The sequence below is a fragment of the Bubalus bubalis genome, chromosome 10 (genome assembly GCF_019923935.1).
Source record: "Bubalus bubalis isolate 160015118507 breed Murrah chromosome 10, NDDB_SH_1, whole genome shotgun sequence".
Taxonomy (NCBI): domain Eukaryota; kingdom Metazoa; phylum Chordata; class Mammalia; order Artiodactyla; family Bovidae; genus Bubalus; species Bubalus bubalis.
The window spans coordinates 42443432-42467400 of NC_059166.1; the positions used below are offsets into that span (position 1 = coordinate 42443432).

The 23969-nt window shown below is 40.1% G+C and overlaps 1 protein-coding gene across 2 annotated transcripts in view; it reads right to left on the bottom strand.

The window, feature by feature from the left end:
- Positions 1-16409: 16409 nt before the first annotated feature.
- Positions 16410-23969, bottom strand: part of CNR1 (cannabinoid receptor 1) — a 30976-nt gene continuing 23416 nt past the window's right edge. For both annotated transcript variants that reach the window (XM_006058080.4, XM_006058081.4), the window contains one exon: positions 16410-22803. In XM_006058080.4, the coding sequence (XP_006058142.1) occupies positions 21322-22740 (1419 nt within the window). In that variant the 5' untranslated portion in view covers positions 22741-22803 and the 3' untranslated portion in view covers positions 16410-21321. The remainder of the gene's footprint in view (positions 22804-23969) is intronic.

A 23969-nucleotide genomic window follows, 5' to 3' on the forward strand; every position in this document is an offset into this window, starting at 1 on the left:
GGAGTTGGTGACAGACAGGAAAGCCTGGCGTGCTGCAGTCTATGGGGTCACAAAGAATCAGACATGACTGAGCGAACTGAACTGAAGGCAATTTTATGTCATATTTATTCATGTCCACTATGAAAGTCTATATTAAGTTCTTACAATATCAAAACCAGTTAAGATGCAGTCCCTGACCTTGGGGTGCTCATATTCTAGGACAAAAAGAATAATAGTGCAAAATGAATGATAAAATATCACAGATGAATAGGCTACAGTGAGGGCCTAAAGGAGGGAGTGATCGAATCTATTGGGGTTGGGTGGAGGCAGTCAGAAAAAGCTTTGTAGATACTTGAGTTGAGGCTTAAAAGATGGGTGGGTATTTTCCAGATCCATAAAGAGGGAAAGCCATTAAAAGTAGAAGGTGTGTGGTTAAAAGAAAAAAAAAAAAAAAAAAGTCAAGTCTGTGTCACTAAGTGTGAGGGTGAAGGGAAGGATAGAGAAGGAGACGGGGATAGGTTGTAAATAGCAAATGGTGATTTTCACAGAGAGATGGAAGAAAAAAAAGCACAGTCACACTATAGTTAGGAGCCAGGAGTTAGACTTTCTGGTTTAAATCTTGGGTCTGCAATTTACTGGTAATATAACTTAGCTCAAGTGACTTAATCTCTCTATGTCTCAATGTCTTCAACTATAAAAGAGATAAGGACAATGTAAAATCTTAAGAAGATTGTTGTGATCATTAAATGAGATGATGAGGATCAACACCTGGTTTCTAACACATTTTAAACACTTAGTGAACACTAGCCCTTGTTATTTTAACTGCTAATCTTGTAAAAACAGAGAGGATTTTGAGAGAGATGAATGCAAACAGCTAAGTCAAACTATCACAGTATTTATTCAGCCAAAAGAATATTTAAGACACTATGTAAGGTGTCTAGGGTTAGTGTAATGAACAAAACAGACCCAGTTCCTTCCCTCAAGAAACTTACATTCTAAAAGGGAGGACAACTATCAAAAGGAGACAGAGAATGTTAAAATGTTAAGAGGAGGCAGAGAAAATGCATTGTGTTGGGACTTCCCTGGTGGCCCAGTGGCTAAGACTCTGTGCTCCCAAAGCAGGGGGCCCGGAGTTCAGTTCCTGGTCAGGGAACTAGATCCCACATGCTGCAGCTAAGATCTGGTGCAGCCAAATAAATAATTAAATATTTTTTAAAAAAGAAAATGCATTAAGTTGAGCTGTATCCCCTGGGAACATGTTATTAATGCCATTTCTCAGATTCTACCCCAGACCTACTAAACTGAAAGCTGTGAACAGGGTCCAGCAATCTGTGTTTTAACAAATACTCTGATTCCGACACAAGCTAAAGTTTGAGAATTACTGCCCTAGGCTTTTGTTTCTTTAAGTTTCTTGTCAGGAGGTCTTTATCGCAGTTGGAAACAGCTTAACAGCAACTGGAATGGAGCCATTGAAAATTCTGGGTTCTCTTCCTGTGCTTCAGTTTTTCATGGGTTGTTCTGAGAACTAATTTAGGTTTAAAAGGCCTTGTTTTTTTTAAATTGAATCTTGGTAAAAATGGTAAGAAAGAAATCAATAACTAGAGCCCATTTGATTTTCCCTCTTTAGGACCTCCAGGGAAATAGAGTATGGGTCTCTTGTTTCCAACAGGGGGCTCCACAGTCAGCCAAAGGAACAAGGAGAGGATCCCTACCCAGGATCAGGAACGAGGGCCACCCATACACAAAGGTTGACTGCCCAGGAGAATTTATTCTGTGAGTCCCGCCCACTGTCTGGCCTCTTGTAAGCTTCCTGAAGTGCCTAAATGTTCGGTCATAAAGTATCTTCTAAAGAAAGTAAGTTCAGTCAATGACAAGACTTTTAATTTGTGACTGGGAACATAAATTGAAACAATACTACCTGTGGGCTTCCTTTTTAACCTTTCTTCTGTAAATAATGCTCACCCTTTATCTTGAACATATGTTGAAGAAATATTTAATGAAATTTCATTCCAAGGGTTGCTGAATGATTCATCTTCCCAGGACTACCCCACATCTAGGTCAGGCTGGAGCAAATGGACAGTTCTATGAAAATTTGCATTTAACCTTATTTATTCTGCAAGTTCAGATATGCATGTAGTGAGATTGAGGGAATTTTCAATATATTGGTTTAATTGGAAAAATTCCATTAGACTGTTTCTCTCCCCAGTAGTCTCCATTCATTTTCCCCATCTCACCATTTCTGCATCATTAAAAAAAAAAAATCACAGTGGCTAAAACACTTTAATTCCCAGATCTACCATGTATTTGCACATGACTTTAAGGGGAAGGAATTCTCCAGTGATTCTCCTATAAACATTTGTAAATGGCAGTATCTTCATGTGTAAATGGAAGGTAATGGCTTTTGCCTGATGGGTTTTTAAAAAGCAGTGTGTTTGTAAATGATTTCTGGCTTCTTTGAGTCAAAGAATTTTATCAATTAAAGCAGAAAGATTCTGACATAACAACACCAGTTATTCCTGAGAAATAGAAGAATGTCCCTACAGGAAAAACCATGAAGCTCAAAGGGCAAATGCATTAATTGAGTGAAACTAATAAATTATTGGAAAACACTTTTCTAAAAGAGGAAAATGTCATAAATATGAACAACAGTGTTATTATTAACTCTAAAAAGAAGCAGAATGTCTCACATTGCAGCCTACCAAAGTCGTCTTTCAAGCATCTTTATTCAGAAACAATGACCTACTACAATGTTTATTTAGAAACTAAAATTCCCAGTGCGGAATAAGCACTTATTCATTGTTGGAACTCTAGAAGCTTAAAAGGCTTTATTAGATGGAGGTGGTGAAAGCAGCCTACTGGCCTTTTTAAATGAGAGTAAGATGTGCCCAGGAGAATTACCAGAAGTGCTGAGGTCTAATCTGAAGGGGAAATTGACAGCAGTAGATCAGAACCTACATAGTTGACATATATTATTGAAAACCTAGGCTGAATAGTATAGTATCATATTTATTTTTATCATTTAGAATAGTGAATAGCCCAAGGTAAGAGAAGTAAAAGTGATTATTAAAAAAAAATATATATATATATATAGTTGACACTATTATTTTAGAACATTTACATTAAGGTATAAATGATGGTAAGTTCAATGTATCATGAGGACATTTGCAGTCTAATACAAGAGCTTGTTAATCTGAATTCATTTCTAATTGGCGAAATCACAACTTCTCTTTCCCTAGCAGCCACTCACTTGCCTCATTTCATCTATGAGGTCAACATCCTAAACCTTTTGCTGCCTTGCAAACTAGACCCATATGGTGTAAAATGCAGAGAATCAATACTGTTTCTTAGCTGGAAGTCTCCTGTCACCTAGACTTCTCTATCCTAACACCTTTACAAGTGTCTTCGTATCTCATGGGACTTGGTAAAGATAGCCAATTTTGGAGGGAGAAGTGAATGTCAGCACAAACCAAATAGATACTCAAAATCTAAGAAATCCAAAACGACTACAGAGAATGACTTATATACTATAAATTATCATATAACCCTATAACCTCTAAAGAGCTTTGAGCTGTTTTCCCAGTATAGGTAAGAGAGCTGCACAAGTGTTTCTTAAATGAATAACATATAAATCAAAAAATAATCGGATTTTGTTGATTCATGTAAATTATCATTATGGAACAGAGTAAAACAATCTGGTCTTTGCACGGTGCTTAGGTTTGGCTAAAACCTCAAGAACAATGTAGCAATAAACGATTATTCTAAAATACCATAACAAGACGGTGGAGAAGTAGGAATCATGATATAATCCTGTTTTTGAAAGTCAAACGGATGAGCTAAATTTTTTGATCTGTATTCTCAAAATTAATTCCCCATATTAAATCTCAAATTGGCACTGAAATAGGGTTATCAATTTCACAAAGTTTCAAGTATAACTCTAAGTCCATTGAGAATCAAATCTTTATTTTCAGTGTCTTCAATTTTTTGCATATATATGATCTTTGGGGGGAAAGTAATATCTAATGCAAAGAGTTTGACTTTATATATGAATTCTGTGCACAGAGATTGACTGCTGCTGAGTCACCCGGGAGGCTCTGGGGAGAGCTACGTGGCGCTGAATTTGATCATAGAAGACAGAATCATATTTTAAAAAGAATTTTCCCAGCAGTTCAGCTACGCAGCAGAGATTTGCCATTTTTCTTTTCAGTGTTGGCTGCAAGTGCCACACGTGGGACAGAGTAGGGGGACTCTGGGACTCATGGGAAGGTATCTAGTCACTCTGACATGAATTGAACTACTGTCTTATTTTCTAAATGCTCCCAAATATAATGTGACATGAATGTAGCATTTTATAGACTTAACATGTAGTCACAGAAACGATCCCATTTCATCACGATTCTAGCCCACTGGTTCTGAAGAGCAACCAGGAGAACAATTGCTGTTGTTCAGTCATGTCCGACTCTCTGTGACACCATGGACTGCTGCACGTGAGGCTTTCCCATCCTTCACTATATCCCAGAGTTTGCTCAAACTCATGTCCATTGAGTCGGTGATGCCATCCAACCATCTCATCCTCTATCGCCCCCTTCTCCTCTTGCCCTCAATCTTTCCCAGCATGAGGGTCTTTTCCAATGAGTCAGCTCTTTGCAACAGGTGGCCAAAGTATTGGAGCATCAGCTTCAATGTCGGTCCTTCCAATGAATATTCAGGCTTGATTTCCTTTAGGATTGACTGCTTTGATCTCCTTGCAGTCCAAGGGACTCTTGAGAGCCTTCTCCAGCACCACAGTTTGAAAGCATCAATTCTTCAGTGCTCAGCCATCTTTAGTGGGCTTCCCTAGTAGCTCAGCTGTTAAAGAATATGCCTGCAATGCAGGAGACCCTGGTTTGATTTCTGGGTCAGGAAGATCCACTGGAGAAGGGATAGGCTAACCACTCCAGTACTCTTGGGCTTCCCTGGTGGCTTAGCTGGTAAAGAATACACCTGCAATGTGAGAGACCTGGGTTCGATCCCTAGGTTGGTAAGATCCCCTGAAGAAGGGAATGACTACTCACTCTAGTATTCTGGCCTGGATAATTCCATGGACTGTATAGTCCGTGGGGTCCCAAAGAGGCAGACAAGACCGAGCAACTTTCACTTTTAGCCATCTTTATAGTCCAATTCTCATATTCGTACATGACTACTGGAAAAACCATAGCTTTGACTATACAGACCTTTGTCGGCCAAGTGTCAGAGAACAATTACCAGGGCCCCATTGATGGGGCAGGAATGAAGTACAGCCAAGCTCAACTAAGATATTAAGTCAGGCCTTGAACTGGGCCTGGCATCCTTTCCAGGACAGCACAGTGTCTTCACAGAGTCTTGGCAGCTTTGGGGAGCCAGGAGCGGGCTGCTGCTTGATGACGATGGCCTTTCTGGAGAACCTTGGGAGAGGTCCAAAGCTGAGCGCTTAGCCTCAGCACCCAGTGGACATGGACAAAATCACTGCTAAATGGATGTAAAGTCCCCTCTGGCTTGCTCCCATCTTGTTTATGTTCTTCTCTCTGCTACTTCGGAGCTAAATATGCAGTGTGCTGAGTGTCTCTGCTCCCAGATCTCATGCTGCCCATTCTCTGACCGTTCGCCTGCCTATTATTTCTGTCAGTAGATAGAGGTCAGCCAGATAAGGCATCAGACTTTAATCAGCCTCCTCTCCCTCTTGTTAGCATCAGTAGAAAAATCTTTACAGAATGTTTCATATTTAGCTCTCAAGGATTGGGACATCCAGGGATTATTTATGGATTTCATTACTCACTTTATTCCATTCACTATTATTGTGAAGAACTGAGGTTTGCCTATATTCCTAACATAATTTCAAGTTTGCAGAGGGGTCCTATGCCCTAAGGAACTGAACGTACTCAGTTCATTATATCTATCCATTCAAACAATTCTGTTTTACAGAATATGGAAGGATGCAAGAAATGCTTGTGCAGGATTAGAGGGTAGGAAGAGTGAAAAAAAATTAAACTATAAATATCTTCCTTTGAACAACAGAGCTATTTAAAAGTTATTAAGAATTGGATTTATGCAAGCTACAATGAGGTACCACCTCACACTGGTCAGAATGGCCATCATTAAAAAATTTACAGAGACTTCCCTGGTCCAGGGGCTGGGATGCTATGTTCCCAATGTAAGGGGCCCAGGTTCGATCCTTGGTCTGGGAAATAGAAATCACATGCTTAACCTAAGTGTTCACATGCCACAACTAAAGATTCTGAATGCTGCGACTAAGACCCAGCACAGCCAAATAAATAAATAAATAAAAGTAAATATTTAAAAAATTATCTACAAGTAACAAATTCTGGAGAGGGTGTGGAGAAAAGGGAACCCTCCTACACTGTTGGTGGGAATGTAAATAGGGAAAACAGTATGGAGGTTTCTCAAAAAGCTAAAAAGAATGTTGCCATATGATCCAGCAGTCCCAGGGCATATATCCAGACAAAACTATAATTAAAAAGATATATGCACCCCTATGTTCATAGCAGTACCATTCACAATAGCCAAGACATGGAAACAACCTAAATGTCCATCAACAGATGACTGTACATGTATGAACAGATGTGTACATACTTACACATCTGTAAGAAGATGCAGTACATATATGCAGTGGAATAATACTCAGCTGTGAAAAATGCCATTTACAGCAATGAGAATGGATCTGGAAATTACCATACTACATGAAATAAGTCAGAAAGAGAAAGTCAATTACCATATGATATCATTTATATGTGAAATCTAAAATGTAATACAAATGATTTTATCTACAAAACAGAACCAGACTCAGACACATAGAGAACAAATTTGTGGTTGCCAGGGGGAAGGAGGATTGGGGGAGGGATGGATTGGGAGTTTGGGATTAGCAGATGTGAAGTATTATATATAGAATGGATAAACATCAAGGTCCTACTGTATCACATGGGGGATTATATTCAGTATCCTGTGGTAGTCCATAATGGAAAAGAATATGAAGGAAGATGCATATAGATATGTATAACTGAATTACTTTGCTATAGAATAGAAACAAATACAACATTGTGAATCAACTACACTTCAATAAATTTTTTTATAGGGTTTAGGAACATTTGGTTACATTTGAAATCCAGTAGAGGAGTTGACAATTCAAGGCATACCCTGCTATGAGCTCTTTTGCAGGTGCAAAGTATCTTTGTGAGGAAATAATTCCCTCCCCATTTGTCTTTTTTATGAATTTGAGTTTGAATCTATCAAGCTGTCTTTAAACACCTGTATAGCTAAATCTGCCAAGATGCTTTTCACTGACTACCTGGTAGATGAACAAATGCATTTTCTCGTGGCAACATGAGAAGTTGTCTGGCCATTTCCACATTCAAAGGTGAGAAGTGCTTATCATAAACTGGACAAAAGACTTTTAATGGGCCACACCTGATTAGGTTCCTACAATTTTTGAACACTCATTCTCTGCCTAGGGGAGAAAAGCAAATGGATCAGTTTATACAGCCACGTTTAGAAGCTTCTGCTTTATGTAATGTTAAATCTATTGGTTATTGTGTTTACATATATTTGGGTAGGAAAGACCCATTTGTTTTTAGGTTTCTAAATCTAATATCTTTGCAAATACTTTAATCACTTGCCTATGGAGTTTTAATTAGATTCAAAGGGTTATATAAGCTCATTTTCATTCATAAATTGCATACTCTTTTCTGCTCTTTATACCTCATTTTTACTTTGATAGCTACAGGGGAAAAAAACTAGTGTTTTTAGTTCCTGTTTTCCAGATAATTGCTATCTTTTCTGTCCTTGGTGCAAATGTCTTCCAAGTTCCAATACAAACACATCAGTTCAGTTCAGCCGCTCCGTCATGTCCGACTCTTTGTGACCCCATGAATCGCAGCACACCAGGCCACCCTGTCCATCACCAACTCCCGGAGTTCACTGAGACTCACGTCCATTGAGTCAGTGATGCCATACAGCCATCTCATCCTCTGTCGTCCCCTCTTCCTCCTGCCCCCAATCTCTCCCAGCATCAGAGTCTTTTCCAATGAGTCAACTCTTCCCATGAGGAGGCCAAAGTACTGGACTTTCAGCTTCAACATCATTCCTTCCAAAGAACACCCAGGGCTGATCTCCTTTAGAATGGATTGGTTGGATCTCCTTGCAGTCCAAGGAACTCTCAAGAGTCTTCTCCAACATCACAGTTCAAAAGCATCAATTCTTCGGCACTCAGCTTTCTTCACAGTCCAACTCTCGTATCCATACATGACCACTGGAAAAACCATAGCCTTGACTAGATGGACCTTTGTTGGCAAAGTAATGTCTCTGCTTTTGAATATGCTATCTAGGTTGGTCATAACTTTCCTACCAAGGAGTAAGCGTCTTTTAATTTCATGGCTGCAGTCACCATCTGCAGTGATTTTGGAGCCTCCCCCAAAAAAGTTAGCCACTCTTTCCCCATCTATCTGCCATGAAGTGATGGGACTGGATGTCATGATCTTTGTTTTCTGAATGTTGAGCTTTAAGCCAACTTTTTCACTCTCCTCTTTCACTTTCATCAAGAGGCTTTTTAATTCCTCTTCACTTTCTGCCACAAGGGTGGTGTCATCTGCATATCTGAGGTTATTGATATTTCTCCACTAGACCATTCAGGTATGACCTAAATCAAATCCCTTATGATTATACAGTGGAAGTGAGAAATAGATTTAAGGGACTAGATCTGATAGATAGAGTGCCTGATGAACTATGGACTGAGGTTCGTGACATTGTACAGGAGACAGGGAGCAAGACCATCCCCAAGAAAAAGAAATGCAAAACAGCAAGATGGCTGTCTGGGGAGGCCTTACAAATAGCTGTGAAAAGAAGAGAAGTGAAAAGCAAAGGAGAAAAGGAAAGATATAAGCATCTGAATGCAGAGTTCCAAAGAATAGCAAGAAGAGATAAGAAAGCCTTCCTCAGTGATCAATGCAAAGAAATAGAGGAAAACAACAGAATGGGAAAGACTAGAGATCTCTTTAAGAAAATTAGAGATACCAAGGGAACATTTCATGCAAAGATGGGCTCGATAAAGGACAGAAATGGTATGGACCTAACAGAAGCAGAAGACACAAACACAGAGTGACATGTAAAACAAGCCGGAAATTTTGTAAGCGTTTCAAGTATAGTAAAGCTGATTTTCCCGAGTTTTCATTTCTCTTGGCCCACTGCCTATCATCTGAGTATCCTAGCCCTGGACACATAGGAAAGAACTTCCTTTTTAGACTGGTTTGTTCCATTTATTGTCAGAGACAATAGCAATGAGAGTAATGACATTAAGCTCTGTTGCCAAGTCCCATAGTTCACAACTGTTTCCAGGCATTGGCATTCATTCTCCTCCTTTCAATTAAGATGAGAGGTCATATGTTGGTTACATGCTTAGTCATCCTTAGAAGCAGCCCTGGAAGCATTTTTGGTTGTCCTTCAACCTTAAGAAATCCAAGCTCTCCATAAGGAGAGCTATGGAAGCCAATTCCATTGGTGGACATAGCATTTTAACCATAGTATTGTCTGTTTCTAGCTTCAAGCTATCAAGGTGGTCTGTGAATATGCACATAAAACCTCAAGAAGCTCCCTGTTCTACTGCAGACATCTCCTGAGGCCACCTTGTTAAAGAATTTACTTTCATAATCAGTTTCTCAGAATCAATATTTCTTTTCCTATTTCCCTCCACTTGGACATAATGTGATTAGAACAAAGAACTCCATGCTTTGGGACTGATCAGAATTCTTGCTAAAGGAACACTGTCCAGCCGTCCTTCTCTCAGGTGTAAACTCAGCTGTCTTCTTTTCTTGTGGACTTGGCAGTGGCTATGAGAGCAAGAGAGCTTGGGACTGGGTCTCTAGGGGATGCAAAAGTGCCCCCATTTTCTTGGAGGGGCCTCGAGAAGGGACATCTTGTGCCAAGATCTTTGTTGATTTATATTTGCTGTAACAGTCACATGCTCCATCTTGCTCATCTTTCCCTGGAGGCTGTCCTTAGGAGACAGTGGCATTTTGTATTAAGTGTGATCTATTCTGGATCATTCAAAGGAGATGTTTGTACTTGGTGATTGCAGCCGTGAAATTAAAAGACGCCCGCTCCTTGGAAGGAAAGTTATGACCAACCTAGACAGCATATTAAAAAGCAGAGACATTACTTTGCCAACAAAGGTCTGTCTAGGTTTTTCCAAAAAAAACCAAAGCTATGGTTTTTCCAGTAGTCATGTATGGATTTGAGAGTTGGACTATAAAAAGCTGAGTGTTGAAGAATTGATGCTTTTGAACTGTGGTGTTGGCGAAGACTCTTGAGAGTCCCTTGGACAGCAAGGAGATCCAACCAGTCCATCCTAAAGGAGATCAGTCCTGGGTGTTCATTGGAAGGACTGATGTTGAAGCTGAAAGTCCAATACTTTGGCCACTTGATGTGGAGAGCTGACTCATTTGGAAAGACCCTGATGATGGGAGAGATTGAGGGCAGGAGGAGAAGGGGACGACAGAGGATGAGATGGTTGGATGGCATCACCAACACAATGGGCATGGGTTTAGGTGGCCTCCGGGAGTTGGTGATGGACAGGGAGGCCTGGTGTGCTGTGGTTCATGGGGTAGCAAAGAGTTGGACACGACTGAGTGACTGAACTGAACTGAACTGAATGTCAGTGAATAATGCTGAAATACACAGCACTTTCCCTTTTGTTAGGAAATGGAGGACATTTTCCATCTCTAATTCCTTAATCAGTAGGAAGGAATTAATACTTGAAAATATTTGCATTGGATGACCAAGTAAGACAAATTATTCATAGCCACCTATGTTAGAAAGATAGGAATTTAATAAGACATGCAATCAGAGGCTGAGTTGAACAAATAAATGATCTCTGTCCCTTTCTAGAATAGTCAGAAATTTAAACAAAGCACAAATCAGAAAAATTGTTGTTAGGTTTATAAGTGCAAGTAAATAAAACCTATCTTAAAATATGTGGCAAAGTCCCCCTCCTCCCTTAAAAAAACACAAAATGTCTGGGTAGATTTTGTGAACACAGATACAGTGAAGTGTTGACAAAAACCAAAATATGCAATTAATTTGGAAAAGGATTAATGCCAGAATACTTTAAAGCTTTATTCCCCTCCCTACAGCATAACTCAAAGATGTTTTCAATTTTTTTCTTCCCTTTGAAATCTCAGACTCCTAATTGAAAAATACTCTGTAATTCAATATGAATGAAGTAATTGTGTTTGTATCAGGTGTAGGGTTGGGTTGCTTTGGACAGTTTTAAAAGATTCTCCCTTTTAGTTCTTATCTACTTGTTCCCTGAAGGATTTCTGTATCTCTTAGGGGAAACCAGGCAGTAGCAGCAGCAATAATCTTATTTGCAAAGAGGGCAAGAGGGCACAGGGTTGGTGGCCTCAAGGGCTGGTGTTCAATATTGGCCCTGTCATCTGGAGATCACAGGTTTTGCCCCAGCCCAGGTGAATAATGACCAGGAATACTTTGTGACTGATGACTGCTCTGTTTGGGGAGCAAATTGATGTCCCTCAGTTCCTAGTGAATAATGTTCTTTCTAGCAGTGACAGTAATGTCATCAGTAGGGAAAATATGTTACCAGTTAATGAGGAAACAGGGTAGAGAGCCCCACCCTCATCTCTGGGTGCCCTACTGGGCCAAGCAGGAAGTCATACTTTCACATAATACACAATGCTTTGGAAAACAACAACAACAACAACAACAAAAACTCTTCGAACCAGCAGATCTAGGGAAAAGGCTACCTAAATTCTGATCTTTTTTGGCTGATTATGAATCTGCTCAGGTTTCTGCTCAGGTCTCTGTAAATCACAGTGAGGTGCACCAAGAACGATGAATCTCCTTAGCATCCATTGCCCTTGGTGATCTGGTCCCTGGCCCCCATCCCCAATACTCTCCTCTGGGTACCACAGTCCAGCCGCCTCAGACTATGTGTCATTCTCTGGACATATCGCCTGTCCCCCTTAAATCTCTCACCTGTCTCTCCCACCCCACCCTTATTTCTCCCTAGAGCATCCTTTATCTCTATTTTTCCCCTTTTCTTTTCTCCTGGCTAGCTCTCTCTTGGTCTTCAGTGTTCAGAGCAGTATCACATCTTCTTCCTAAGTTAGTTTCCTGTGCCTTTTCTGATTTTCCTTAGCCTTGTTCTTTTTAGCTTTGGTTGGGTTACACTGAGGTCGTCTGTTTAGGTGTTCACCTTCTTTCATTAGATCTTAAATAATTTGAGGACTTGTCATGGTAGATAGTCAATAAACATTGTTTGAATTGAAGAAATGCATGCAACAGTATGCTAAATGGAGATTGGCTTAAGGCAATCAATTTAGTAACTCAGCCCCTCAGTAGGAGCTAAAAGCCAATCTGATCTCTACCACCCACTGGCTATGTGACCTTGGGCAGGTTACTATCTATCCAATGGGAGTAATGATCCTGCTGCTGCTGCTGCTGCTAAGTCGCTTCAGTCGTGTCCGACTCTGTGCGATCCCACAGATGGCAGCCCACTAGGCTCCGCCATCCTTGGGATTCTCCAGGCAAGAACACTGGAGTGGGTTGCCATTTCCTTCTCCAATGCATGAAAGTGAAAAGTGAAAGTGAAGTCTCTCAGTCGAGTCTGACTCTTAGCAACCCCATGGCCTGTGGCCTACCAGGCTCCTCTGCCCATGGGATTTTTCAGACAAGAGTACTGGAGTGGGTTGCCGTTGCCTTCTCCGATAATGATCCTGGGTTGGCCAAAAAGTTCATTCCTGTTTTTTCTGTAGGACGTTTTGGAAAACCCAAACGAATTTTTTGGCCAACGCAGTAGTACTTCACAGGTTAGTTGAAAGGTTTAAATGAGATGCTGCATCTCCAAACAGGTGAGATAAAGCTAACCATTACTGTCATTGCAAGGACAACATAAGTTCTTAGTAAATACTTGTTAAATTGTATTTTAACAAGTTACATTTCATTTACTAGAAGAGTATTATTTCCTGGATGCCTTGTTCTTACAACTTAAAAATAAAGCACATTTTTTAAGTTAAAAGAATTAAAATGAAAACTGTGTGGTAGGAAGTGGCCAAAGAGCTTAGGGAAAATAAGCTACTATAAGAGGGATCAGAAATATATTTGTAGCACCCAGCTCAAGGGATAAAATCAATCAAACTTCTCAGTCACTGTTTCAGCTACCCACGGTGAGTGATGATTCATACTAGGCAAGTGATAAAGAACACAAATTTAATTTATTTTGATATCCAGAATTGGTTTGATAAAGTTTTGTACTGCTGCTGTCTAGAGAACAATGGAAGGAAAATGCAGGTATTTGGTTAGAACCGTGCACCTGATCACACCCCACACAGTCTTGCAATGTGATGGAGGAAAAGATCCTGAGTTCAGAGTCCAAGGACCAGAAGTACCAGAGATTCAACTCACTACTAACTATCCATGTAACCCTAGGCAAGATCCACACCTACATATGTGGAAGTGTGCTGTAAAACACAAGAACTTTGGGCGTTATTTGTACTAGGCATTCTGATAAGAAAAGTTAAGTTTTCATCTTTCCATTTCCTAGCACAGAGGAAGCTTTCCATGAATACTTGTGGAATATATGGCTTTCAGTGAAGAATGGAGGATGAGCAGAGGCATTGTGGTTTAATAAAATTAATATGGGCTTTAGAATCAAGAAGGCCTGAGTTCTATGCGTTCTTTACCTCACTGAGCTTTCTTCTCACAACTGTAATATGATGCTAGTGATGCCTACATACTAGAGCTGCTGAATGTATATCATCATGTCAATATAAAGTGCTGATTAATGCCTGTCACTCATAGGCACAACAAAATGTAGCTTCTTTATTCTTGATTATTAGCTAAAGGATTGATATAGACAATAACTGAGTAAAATAAAATGAATTATTTGAACATGAGTTAATTTACACTTGGGCTGGTATAGTTCTTCATAGTTTTCAAAGCTTTTCAAAACACTTTACATCGTCTGATGCTACTGATATTTTCAGAGCTGGCATTTTTACTGATAAGAAAACCAAATCAGAGGTTGTAATACGTCCAAGGCCAAATAGCACTAAAGTGACCGATTCAGCGCTTCCCTGGATCTAATGATTTCTTATCCAGTGTTCTCACAGCACTATAGCTGCCCCTGTCAGAGTTGCATGCCTTTGACATTTGTCATGATTCTGATGTTAGCCAAAAAGATTTGCGCTCTGGATAGGAAATGCTTGAAGATTTTCAAATGGATCAGACTTACCCCAAGAAGTTAAGAATTCTGTTATTATCATTATTAAAATAATAATAAAAAAAAAGTGAGTACTTCCCTGGTGTCCAGTGGTTAGGACTCTGTGCTTTCAATGCAGGGGGTGCAGGTTTGATCCCTCATCAGGGAACAAGATCCCACATGCCACATGGTATGGCCAAATAAAGACATCTCTTAAAAAAATAAATAAAGCAAAAATACTAAAATAAATAAATGAGTAAACAACTTAAGTGCTGCATTTCCTTCTCCAAGTAATATAATTACTTAAAAGAAAATTATTCCACTGCTTTACCAATATTTGAGTACCCATGTTCCAAGCAATGAATAGGTGCTGCCGTTAATTCTGGGAAGTCCTAGAATTTCATTTGGCTTTTAATATAAGATTGCATCTGCATATTTTAATTACTCATCCCTTTTGTCATTCCTTCCTGTCACTATCTTTCCCATTGGATATATCATAGGGAACTATATATCTTATAATCCTGTATATTCATTACTCAGCCTTACCCAGAAATTTGTGAAGTAGCTCATAAGTAGCCCAAGAGTATTTCTGAAAGGTTCAGAGACACACCCATTTTATACATATCACGGCTCCTAAGCTAATCAGAACGTACACTCCAAATTTCCCTTACCAGCATTCCAGGGACACAGAGTTGAAGAGCAATGATAATGTTTATTGCTCACTTTCCATATTCCAAGAGTGAACCAAGAACTTCACATGTTATCACCTTCTATCAAGGAGTCACACTTACCATAGACTATTCTAGAGGGGATGGTGAAATTTTTCTATTTGGAAACATCTAGGGGCATATTGTGGAGTTTCTTGCATATCTCAATTGTTTTTCTGTTTCTACATCATTCTTAACTTATATTTCAGTACAGATGGCAATGCATATTACTGATGGGGGTCAGTTTTGAGTTTCAAGATGCTATATGAAGATGTTGAAATAAGTATTAGGTTGGTGCAAATGTAATTGTGGTTTTGGACCGTAAATTTTAAATCACTATAACAAGCCTCAAACACATCTTTATTAATCAAAATAGGAACCATTACAATCAACACATTTTTGCCAGTGAGAAATAAGTTTGTTTATTCCCGTGGTATAAAATCTATGCTTCAGGATTTGACAAGCTCTTGGAAAGCATTTTCTGCCTCCTTCTGGTTGTGGCAGCACTTTGCCTGCAAAAAATTTGTCGAGATGCTTGAAGAAGGGGTAGTCAGATGTGAGAGGTCAGTAGGTGAGAAGTCAGGTGAAGAAGGCGGAAGAGGCAAAATTTCATAGCCCAACTTGTTCAACTTTTGAAGCACTGGTTGTGTGACATACAGTAGGGTGTTGTAAAGAAGAATTGGGCCCATTCTGTTGACCAATGCCAGCTGCAGATGTTGCAGTTTTCAGTGCATCTCATTGATTTGCTGAGTATACTTCTCAGATATAATGGTTTCATTGGGGTTCAGAAAGCTATAGTGGATCAGCCCTACAGCAGACCACCAAACAGTGACCATGACCTATTTTTGGTGCAGGTTTGGCTTTGGGAAGTGCTTTGGAGCTTCTTCTCAGTTTAGCCACTGAGCTGGTCATTGCCAGCTGTGGTACACAATCCACTTTTCGTCACACATCACAATCCTATTGAGAAATTGTTCATTGTTGTTGTGTGGAATAAGAGAAGATGACACTCCAAAAATTTTTTTTTGATTTGTGGTCAGCTCTTGAGACACTCACTTATCAAGCTTCTTTGCCTTTCCAACTTGCTTTAAACGTTTCGAATGACCATACAATGGCTGACGTTGAGTTCTTTGGCAATTTCTCGTGTAGTTTTAAGTGGATCATCTTCGATGATTGCTCTCAGTCGACTGTTGTCAATTCTGATGGCCAGCCGCTGCACTCCTCATCTTCAAGGCTCTCATCTCCTTTGCAAAACTTCTTGAACCACCACTGCACTGTATGTTCCTTAGAAGCTCCTGGGCCAAATACATTGTTGATACTGCAAGTTGTCTCCACTGCTTTACAACCCATTTTGAACTCAAATAAGAAAATCACTCAAATTTGCTTTTTGTCTAATATCATTTCCATAGGCTAAAATAAATATAAAATAAACAGCAAGTGATAAGTCATTAGCAAAAAAAGAATAAACCAAGAAATACACATTAAAATGCTGTGTAACATAACCACATTTATTAAGAATGTATTCCAATATCAAATGGCAAATTTCAACAATGTAAAAACCACAGTTACTTTTGCACCAACCTAATATCTTATTCCCTTCAAGCCCCAGTATAAAATTTAAGAATTCAGAACACATGTCATTTGCTCTTTGCTAGAAGCATTTAGCTCATGCAGTTAACTACAATGCTTACTAAGAGAAGAATGAAGAATTTTAATTACAGTTATTTAAAAAATAAAGATGATCTATTTTCAAACATTTGTCAATTCATCATTTGAAAAATTTAAAAACTTCTTTCAAAATTGACTGCAAACATACTTTATTTCAGACAGTAATAATGTATAAACTTCATTGTAATGCTTTTTTACTTCATTATAAAATTTTCTATTTTCTCCTACTGTTCAAATAAAAATATGCTTTTATAAATAAGCTGAAAAGTAATTATCTTTTCACATCGTTCAGGATATATGATGTTATAAATTCTTTAGATTTATATGTTTTACTAAATCTATGAAGTTCAAATTTAATTTAAACATTATGAGTAGTACATTTGCTCTAGCTTAGTGCAAAATCATTAAACTCTTTAATTAAATAATGATTTTTAAAAGGTATGGCAGGCTTTTCCCTTTATTATGTAAATGATGCTTTTTGCATTTTTTTCTATGTTAAAAATGAATATATTAATCTAATCTGTTCTCATTTCTCAAATAGAGTCTTTCTTGCTTTTGAGGAACAAATCAATCTTTCAGAACTTAAACCTCAAGTGTTTTGACATTAGACAGTGAAATAAGGCAGAATTCAAAGACACTGTGTGTTCTTTGTGATAATCTAGGATTTTTATTTGATTCCAGGTAACTTTGGACAATAGACATGATGGGATGTTTTCTCTTTGAATAAATAACAATTTAATTACACCACTGAAATAAAATATAGTGTGGGCTTAATACATTGTAAATATTACAGAAGTACTACTTCACTATAGTAATTTAATGACTGAAGCTACATTGAATAACAATCTTACTAGTACTTGTGTACAAAGTTTTATTACTAACAAAGATATTGCAGCGGTTGCAAGGATGTTACCAGCTCAACAAACATCTAACAATACAGTATTTCTCTAAGAGGAAAAGTAATCATGTTTGATTTACAGACAATAAAGAGCTATGTTTTCCACTTGAAACATTGGAAATAAGAATCCAGATCATCTGGTATCTTGATTCCTATTATTACAAGAAAAGGTTTCCTTCCTTGGGGATGCCGATCATCCCCAGCAGGCCTAGTACACTAAGTTGATGTGAAGATAGCTTTTAGGATGCCACAGCAGTGTAAAGAAACTCTCCTATCTGAAAATTACTGATTTGTAGGCCACTGCTTAAACATCTGACTTTTCGAAAACCTATTTACATACATTCAGCCCAAATCAGTAGATAAAATGTTTTGTCTATATTACAGTAGGCATTGTTAACGTTTCATCAGAAGGCCAGTGCAAGACAATTGTTAATAACCATTGCCCAGCATTTAGGAGATTTTTAAATATCATACAAATATACAGTTAGATTGTGAGAAATCTAATTTTGCGCATGATATTGGTGGTCTCTTTTACAGACATAAGATGGCAGAAATTAATCAACAAGACAGTAACTAGAATGCTACTCATCAAGGGTCTAATTCTCATCAGGAGGTTGGGCCTTTTCCTGCTGTGTGGGTTTAGGCAGCCACAATTCCATTACACTTAATACCACTTGGACTCAAAGTGATAGGGAATCTTGGGGATCATCTCAAGTGTAGGCATATGTCTGTAGCTTCTTCCAGATCTATGTTTCTTCTACACTTATTTCCTATGTAATGGAAAAGTAAGGGTTGTTAGAGACAGCCCTCTTTTTCTAAATGAAACTGTGGGTCTGGGATTGAAAGAGTCATCAGTACTCTGAAGAAACCAAGCAGGTTGGCAACTTGGCCCTGTCTGAAGACGTATATGATGGTGAAATGCATGGTCAGGACCCATATGTCAGCCTCAGAGGAAAGAAGATAACTGAAGCTAGACCTTATAAAACGTACTGAAATCTAAATTATATTTAAATCAATGGATCTCATTAAGGGACTAATTAATGAATGGTACTAATGAATAATAATTCTAATGAGTATATTCATTGGGGAGAGCATTTGAGTCACTTGGGTTAGGAAATGATATTAAAAGTGTCAGAGTGAATCAAACTCATTTAAATGTTTTAAAATGAAGGTGGCATAACACATACAGGATGATATTTCACAGATATTTCTTAGAATATCAATAAGCACCAAGTTTAGTGCTGTCAGCCCCATTGTCCCTTAATTGATTATATATGATTAAGATCTTGTAAGCACAACACACTATAAAATCTACTTTGCATACACACAAATACAGTTTCAAAAATGAATCCTGAAATTTTTCTACCAATAACAAGAATTTCATCTTCACCAGGTCTTCAGAGCTGTGAAAAGAGCATTGGCATTGCCTGGTGAGCTCATAGATATGTGGATTCATCTTCAGGGTAATTTGGGACTAAAGAGTGGCAAACTCTTCAATGGAAACTAGGAACCCTGGTGAGTTTTTTCATAAATAATCTTTTGTCCTTCTAAAGAGATCTTATTAATCCTCTAGCACCCTGAGCCCTCATCTGCATATGACAGAGAGGTAAAGTGAAGAAACCAGCAGGCAGATTCGAGCTGTACAGACAATTAAAAACATCTCAGCTTGGTCTACAAGCCATCTTCAGCCTTATACTGCAAGAAACGACATTGATCCATCAGGCTGTTTGGGTACCACATAGCTAGCAACCACCAGATTAGCTAGCTCTCCACTTTACATCAGGCTATGCAGGCCTATGCAAGCTATGCAAAAGCTACGTTTTATCCATTTAGGGAAAAGGTAGTCTGCAAGCAAAATTTGTCAGAGTCGAATGGCTTCTTCAGCACTATCAATGCTTACTGTGAAAGGGCCTAATTGGAGCACTTATGGCACCACTGAGGATGAACTGGAGTGTAAGAAGAAAGCAAGCCATGTTCATCTTTATGCCTTAGCTCCTCTGGCTAACCAGGAGCAGAGGAGAGCCTCTTCCTTAGCCCAAACCTATACAGGCAAAGCCAGGTGCTGGGTTGTCACCAAGGGCATCTGCTTGAAGCACAGAAGCAACCACATGACGTCCAGGCCTCCATCCCAAGGGTGTCAGCTCCTCACTGCCCTTTTCTCTCCCACTTGCTGTCTGATTGGCCTTCTTACCACATAAGCCAGATCTGGTAGTCTCACTCCAGTGAGCAAGGTATAGAGCTACTTAAATTGGGATCTCCCTGCCTACACATACAACTAAACTGTGTTACTACTGGATTTTCCTCTTTCTTTTAGAACCACTTCCCTTATAATGACTTACATTTCCATGGACTTGATCAACATTAGGTAATCAGAAACCAAAATACTTCTATTTCCTGACATGAACTCTATACAGACCGTGACTTGAGTGTTCATGGTCAATGATTCCTTGCTAAACACTGGTCTTGTGAAATATCTAAAGGTCAGTTTAATAACACTCGAGCCAGTTTCAAAGGGGGAGGGTTCTGAAGGTTTATGATCAGTGTTTTTATCAACAAGATTTCCGGAAGAACTCAACTTTAGAAACTGAATTCATGTGTGAGAGTGCAGCAAGGGGAACAGCGTACACGTGGTCACAGTTTTCTCACTTTAAGACATTACTAGAACAGTTACAGGATAGAATCACACACATACACACACATTTATATTCACACATACAGTAGAATTTCACTGATCCAGACAATACTTCTTTTCAATTAAGAAAAAATGAAGACTGTTGTTTGGCCACCCAGGCATGAAATCTACCTAAACCTGGAATATAAGGATGCAGTACTCTTCAAGTAAACAGCGATTGCACAGTGCTAACAACTTACATTAAGATTGACACATGCTGTCTTAAGAGGTCCAGTAAGAGCTAAAGACTAAACAAAGTCAGTGATTTCAGCCAAAAGTCAATAAGTCGTCTCTCTTTTGTTCTGCCTGTAATCCATCACTCAGCAGAACAGTTAGAGTCCAGAAGATAATATGAGTCCTCATATGAAATGCAGGACTAAGAAAATTTTAAGTGTCAATGAGTTCTGCTCAAGACTTTGGACAGTCTTAAAATTCTTCTTGTTGGATTAACAGAAAAATAAAACTTTATGGTTATTTCAATGTCAAGTTTTAATAGAGATTTTTGAAAAAATATTAAGGTTTCTACAGTTAGATCATGGGCAATAATGCTTTAAAAAGTGGTCTCATTGGCATATATCCACTGCTTAGGTTCCATTGGTCTCATAGAAGCCCACCTTGCAGTTTTGCTGAACTAGACAAATATAAATAACACATAGTAAACACTAATACACATCTCACAGGACACACTGCATGTCACAAAATAGCTCTACTTTAGTCCTAAAACTGTTGTAAAAATGGAGATCTCTCAGATATCAGAAGTATCTCTGATATTTCTGGACAAGTACATTTCACATTATAATAAAAGTTGTGATTACAAAGGCATTACTCATTTAATGGCCTTTTTCTATGGGTACTTGGGCTTTCAACTGTGTAGCTGAAAGTGTCTCTCTTATTTCATTGAGACTCTGCAAGGACCTTCCAGTCCCTGAAGCCACAGGCTCTCTTCCCTGTAAACCTCCAGAGAACTGAGTTTGAGGACCTACACTATAGAAACATTAGAGAACTGATAACTGATCATGGTGACAATCACCTTTTCACTGAGCGTGGTCAACTTAAAAAAATATAACCGATGAGAGGACAGACGCTTCTGGGTTTTGAGCTTTAAAAAAAAGAAAGAGAGAATTTTTTTTTTTTTTCCTGTGCAGCCAGGGAAGTGTCTGGCTCACAGAGCCTCGGCAGACGTGTCCGTGGACACAGACATGGTCACCTTGGCAATCTTGACCGTGCTCTTGATGCAGCTCTCCGCCGCCCTGTGGACGCTGGCTGCATTGTTGGCGTGTTTGTGCAGGCAGTCCGAGTCCCCCATGCTGTTATCAAGAGGCTGTGCGGTGCCTTCACAGGAGGGGAACATGCTCCGGAAAGCATGTCTCAGGTCCTTGCTCCGCAGAGCATAGATGATGGGGTTCACTGTGGAATTCAGCAGGCAGAGCATGCTGCAGAATGCAAACACCGTCTTAATGAGCTTGTTCATCTTCCCAAAGACATCATATACCATGATTGCGAGCAGAGGGCCCCAGCAGATGATCAAAACCACCAGGATCAGGACCAGGGTCTTGGCCAGCCGAATGTCCATGCGCGCTTGGTCGGGCCGTGTCACCTGCACCTTGCCATCCTCGGACGTGTGGATGATGATGCTCTTCTGGGTACCACGCTGGATCATGCGGACAGCGTGGCTGTGCGCCTTCCAGAGGATGTACATGTAGGCATACACAATGAACAGCAACAGCACGCTGGTGACCCCGATCCAAAACATCAGGTAGGTCTCGTCGATGAGAGGGAAAATGTCTGAGCACACGGACTGCAGTTTCTTGCAGTTCCAGCCTAGCAGGGGCAGCACGGCGATCACAATCGCGATGGTCCACATCAGGCAAAACGCCACCACGGCCTTAGGCCGTGTGACGATCCTCTTATAGGCCAGGGGCCTGTGAATCGATATGTACCTGTCGATGGCCGTGAGGAACAGGCTGCCCACCGAGGCCGTGAACGAGGCCGTGACCCCACCCAGTTTGAACAGAAACACGTTGGGGCTGTCTTTGCGGTGGAACACGTGGAAGTCGACGAAGCTATAGACAAAGATGACACTCCCCAGGAGATCGGCGACTGCCAGGCTGCCGATGAAGTGGTAAGAGGGCCGGCAGCGGAGGCTGCGGGAGTGGAGGATGACACACAGCACCAGCAGGTTCTCTAGGACCGTGAAGGTGCCCAACGTGAGGGACAGCACAGCGATGGCCAGCTGCTGGCTGGGGTTCAGGATCATGAAGCACTCCATGTCCATAAAGTTCTCCCCACACTGAATGTTCTCATCATTCTCCTTGTAGGAGGACAGGGACTTGTTGTAAAATTCGGTGAGGTTCACCTGGTCTGCTGGGACCAGCTGAGGGCTGTCCCCTGCAGTCATCTTTTCTTGGAAGGGACTTCCCCTGAAGGAAGTCAGAGGAAATTTCTGTGGGAAGTACCCTAATTTGGATGCCATGTCGCTTTTGATATCTTCGTACTGAATGTCATTGGCACCCACGTACAGGAGGTCTGTGGTGATGGTTCGGAAGGTGGTATCTGCCAGGCCGTCGAGGATGGACTTCATCCCCTCCGTCTTCAATCAGGCCACACACACAGTGACTGAGAAAGAGCCCCTTAGCGGGGGACCCTGATGGGAGGGAAAACAGATAAGCTGAATGGTGATAGAGCCGGGAGAATTAAAACATACCAACCACAAAAAATCCCCCCAAACGACTGTAAACATCCCAACAATGTACCCTCATGTTATTTTATTCCTATATCTAAACATATGTAAAATCCTTAGCCAATCATGGAACTGGGAGAATTAAAACACACTATCAACTGATGGTGGGGAAGATTGAGGGCAGGAGAAGGGGGTGACAGAGGATGAGATGGTTGGATGTCATCATTGACTCAACAGACATGAGTTTGAGCACACTCCCTGGGAGACAATGAAGGACAGGGAAGCCTGGTGTGCAGCAGTCCATGGAATCACAGAGTCGGACATGACTGAGTGGCTGAACAACAACAACCAACAAAAAATCCCTGCAAATGATTGTAAACATCCCAACTGTGTACCTTCATGTTATTTCACCCCTGTCTCAAACACAGGTAAAATCCTTTAACCAATTCAGTCAACAAAACAAGTCAGTTCCTTAGTTGAAAAAGAAAAGCTGCACAGAGAATTCCTTGGCGATCCAGTGGTTAGGGCCCCATGCTTTCACTGACAAGGGTGCCAGTTCGATCCCTGGTAGGGGAGCTAAGATTCCACAAGCTCACTGCTCCGTGAAAAATAAATAAATAAAAATAAAGCCATGCACTTGATTAATATACAGAAAAATGTACAATAATAAAAATAAACACATAATTAAAATTAAAAAAAACAAACAAGAAAAGCTGTCCAAAGTTGATGAGGTGGAGCACACACCCAACACATCCGTATCTTTGATTTTGTAAGCTCTCCAGACTTGGGTCACTGTGTGAGTCCCGTGTGGCTCTCCAGGGCCTGGTTGTCAAGTGAAGGCAATGTACATTGGGTGTGGCTGCATTTCAGTAGTGTTAGGGACTGTCTGCCCCCTGGCCTCTACTCTCTCTCACACACACATGTACACACACACACACAGAGTCCTGATGTTGGTGTGGACGAGTAACCACATGTCACATAAGCTCTGCTCTTGAAGACTTGACTGCCATGTCACATAGGTAAGACCAAGCATATAAGACAACCAAAGAACAAGAGTGTAGAGTCAAGGATTGAGTTGGATGGCCTATGTGTTGAGTATAAAGGCAGAGGAAGACATTGCTGCGAACTAT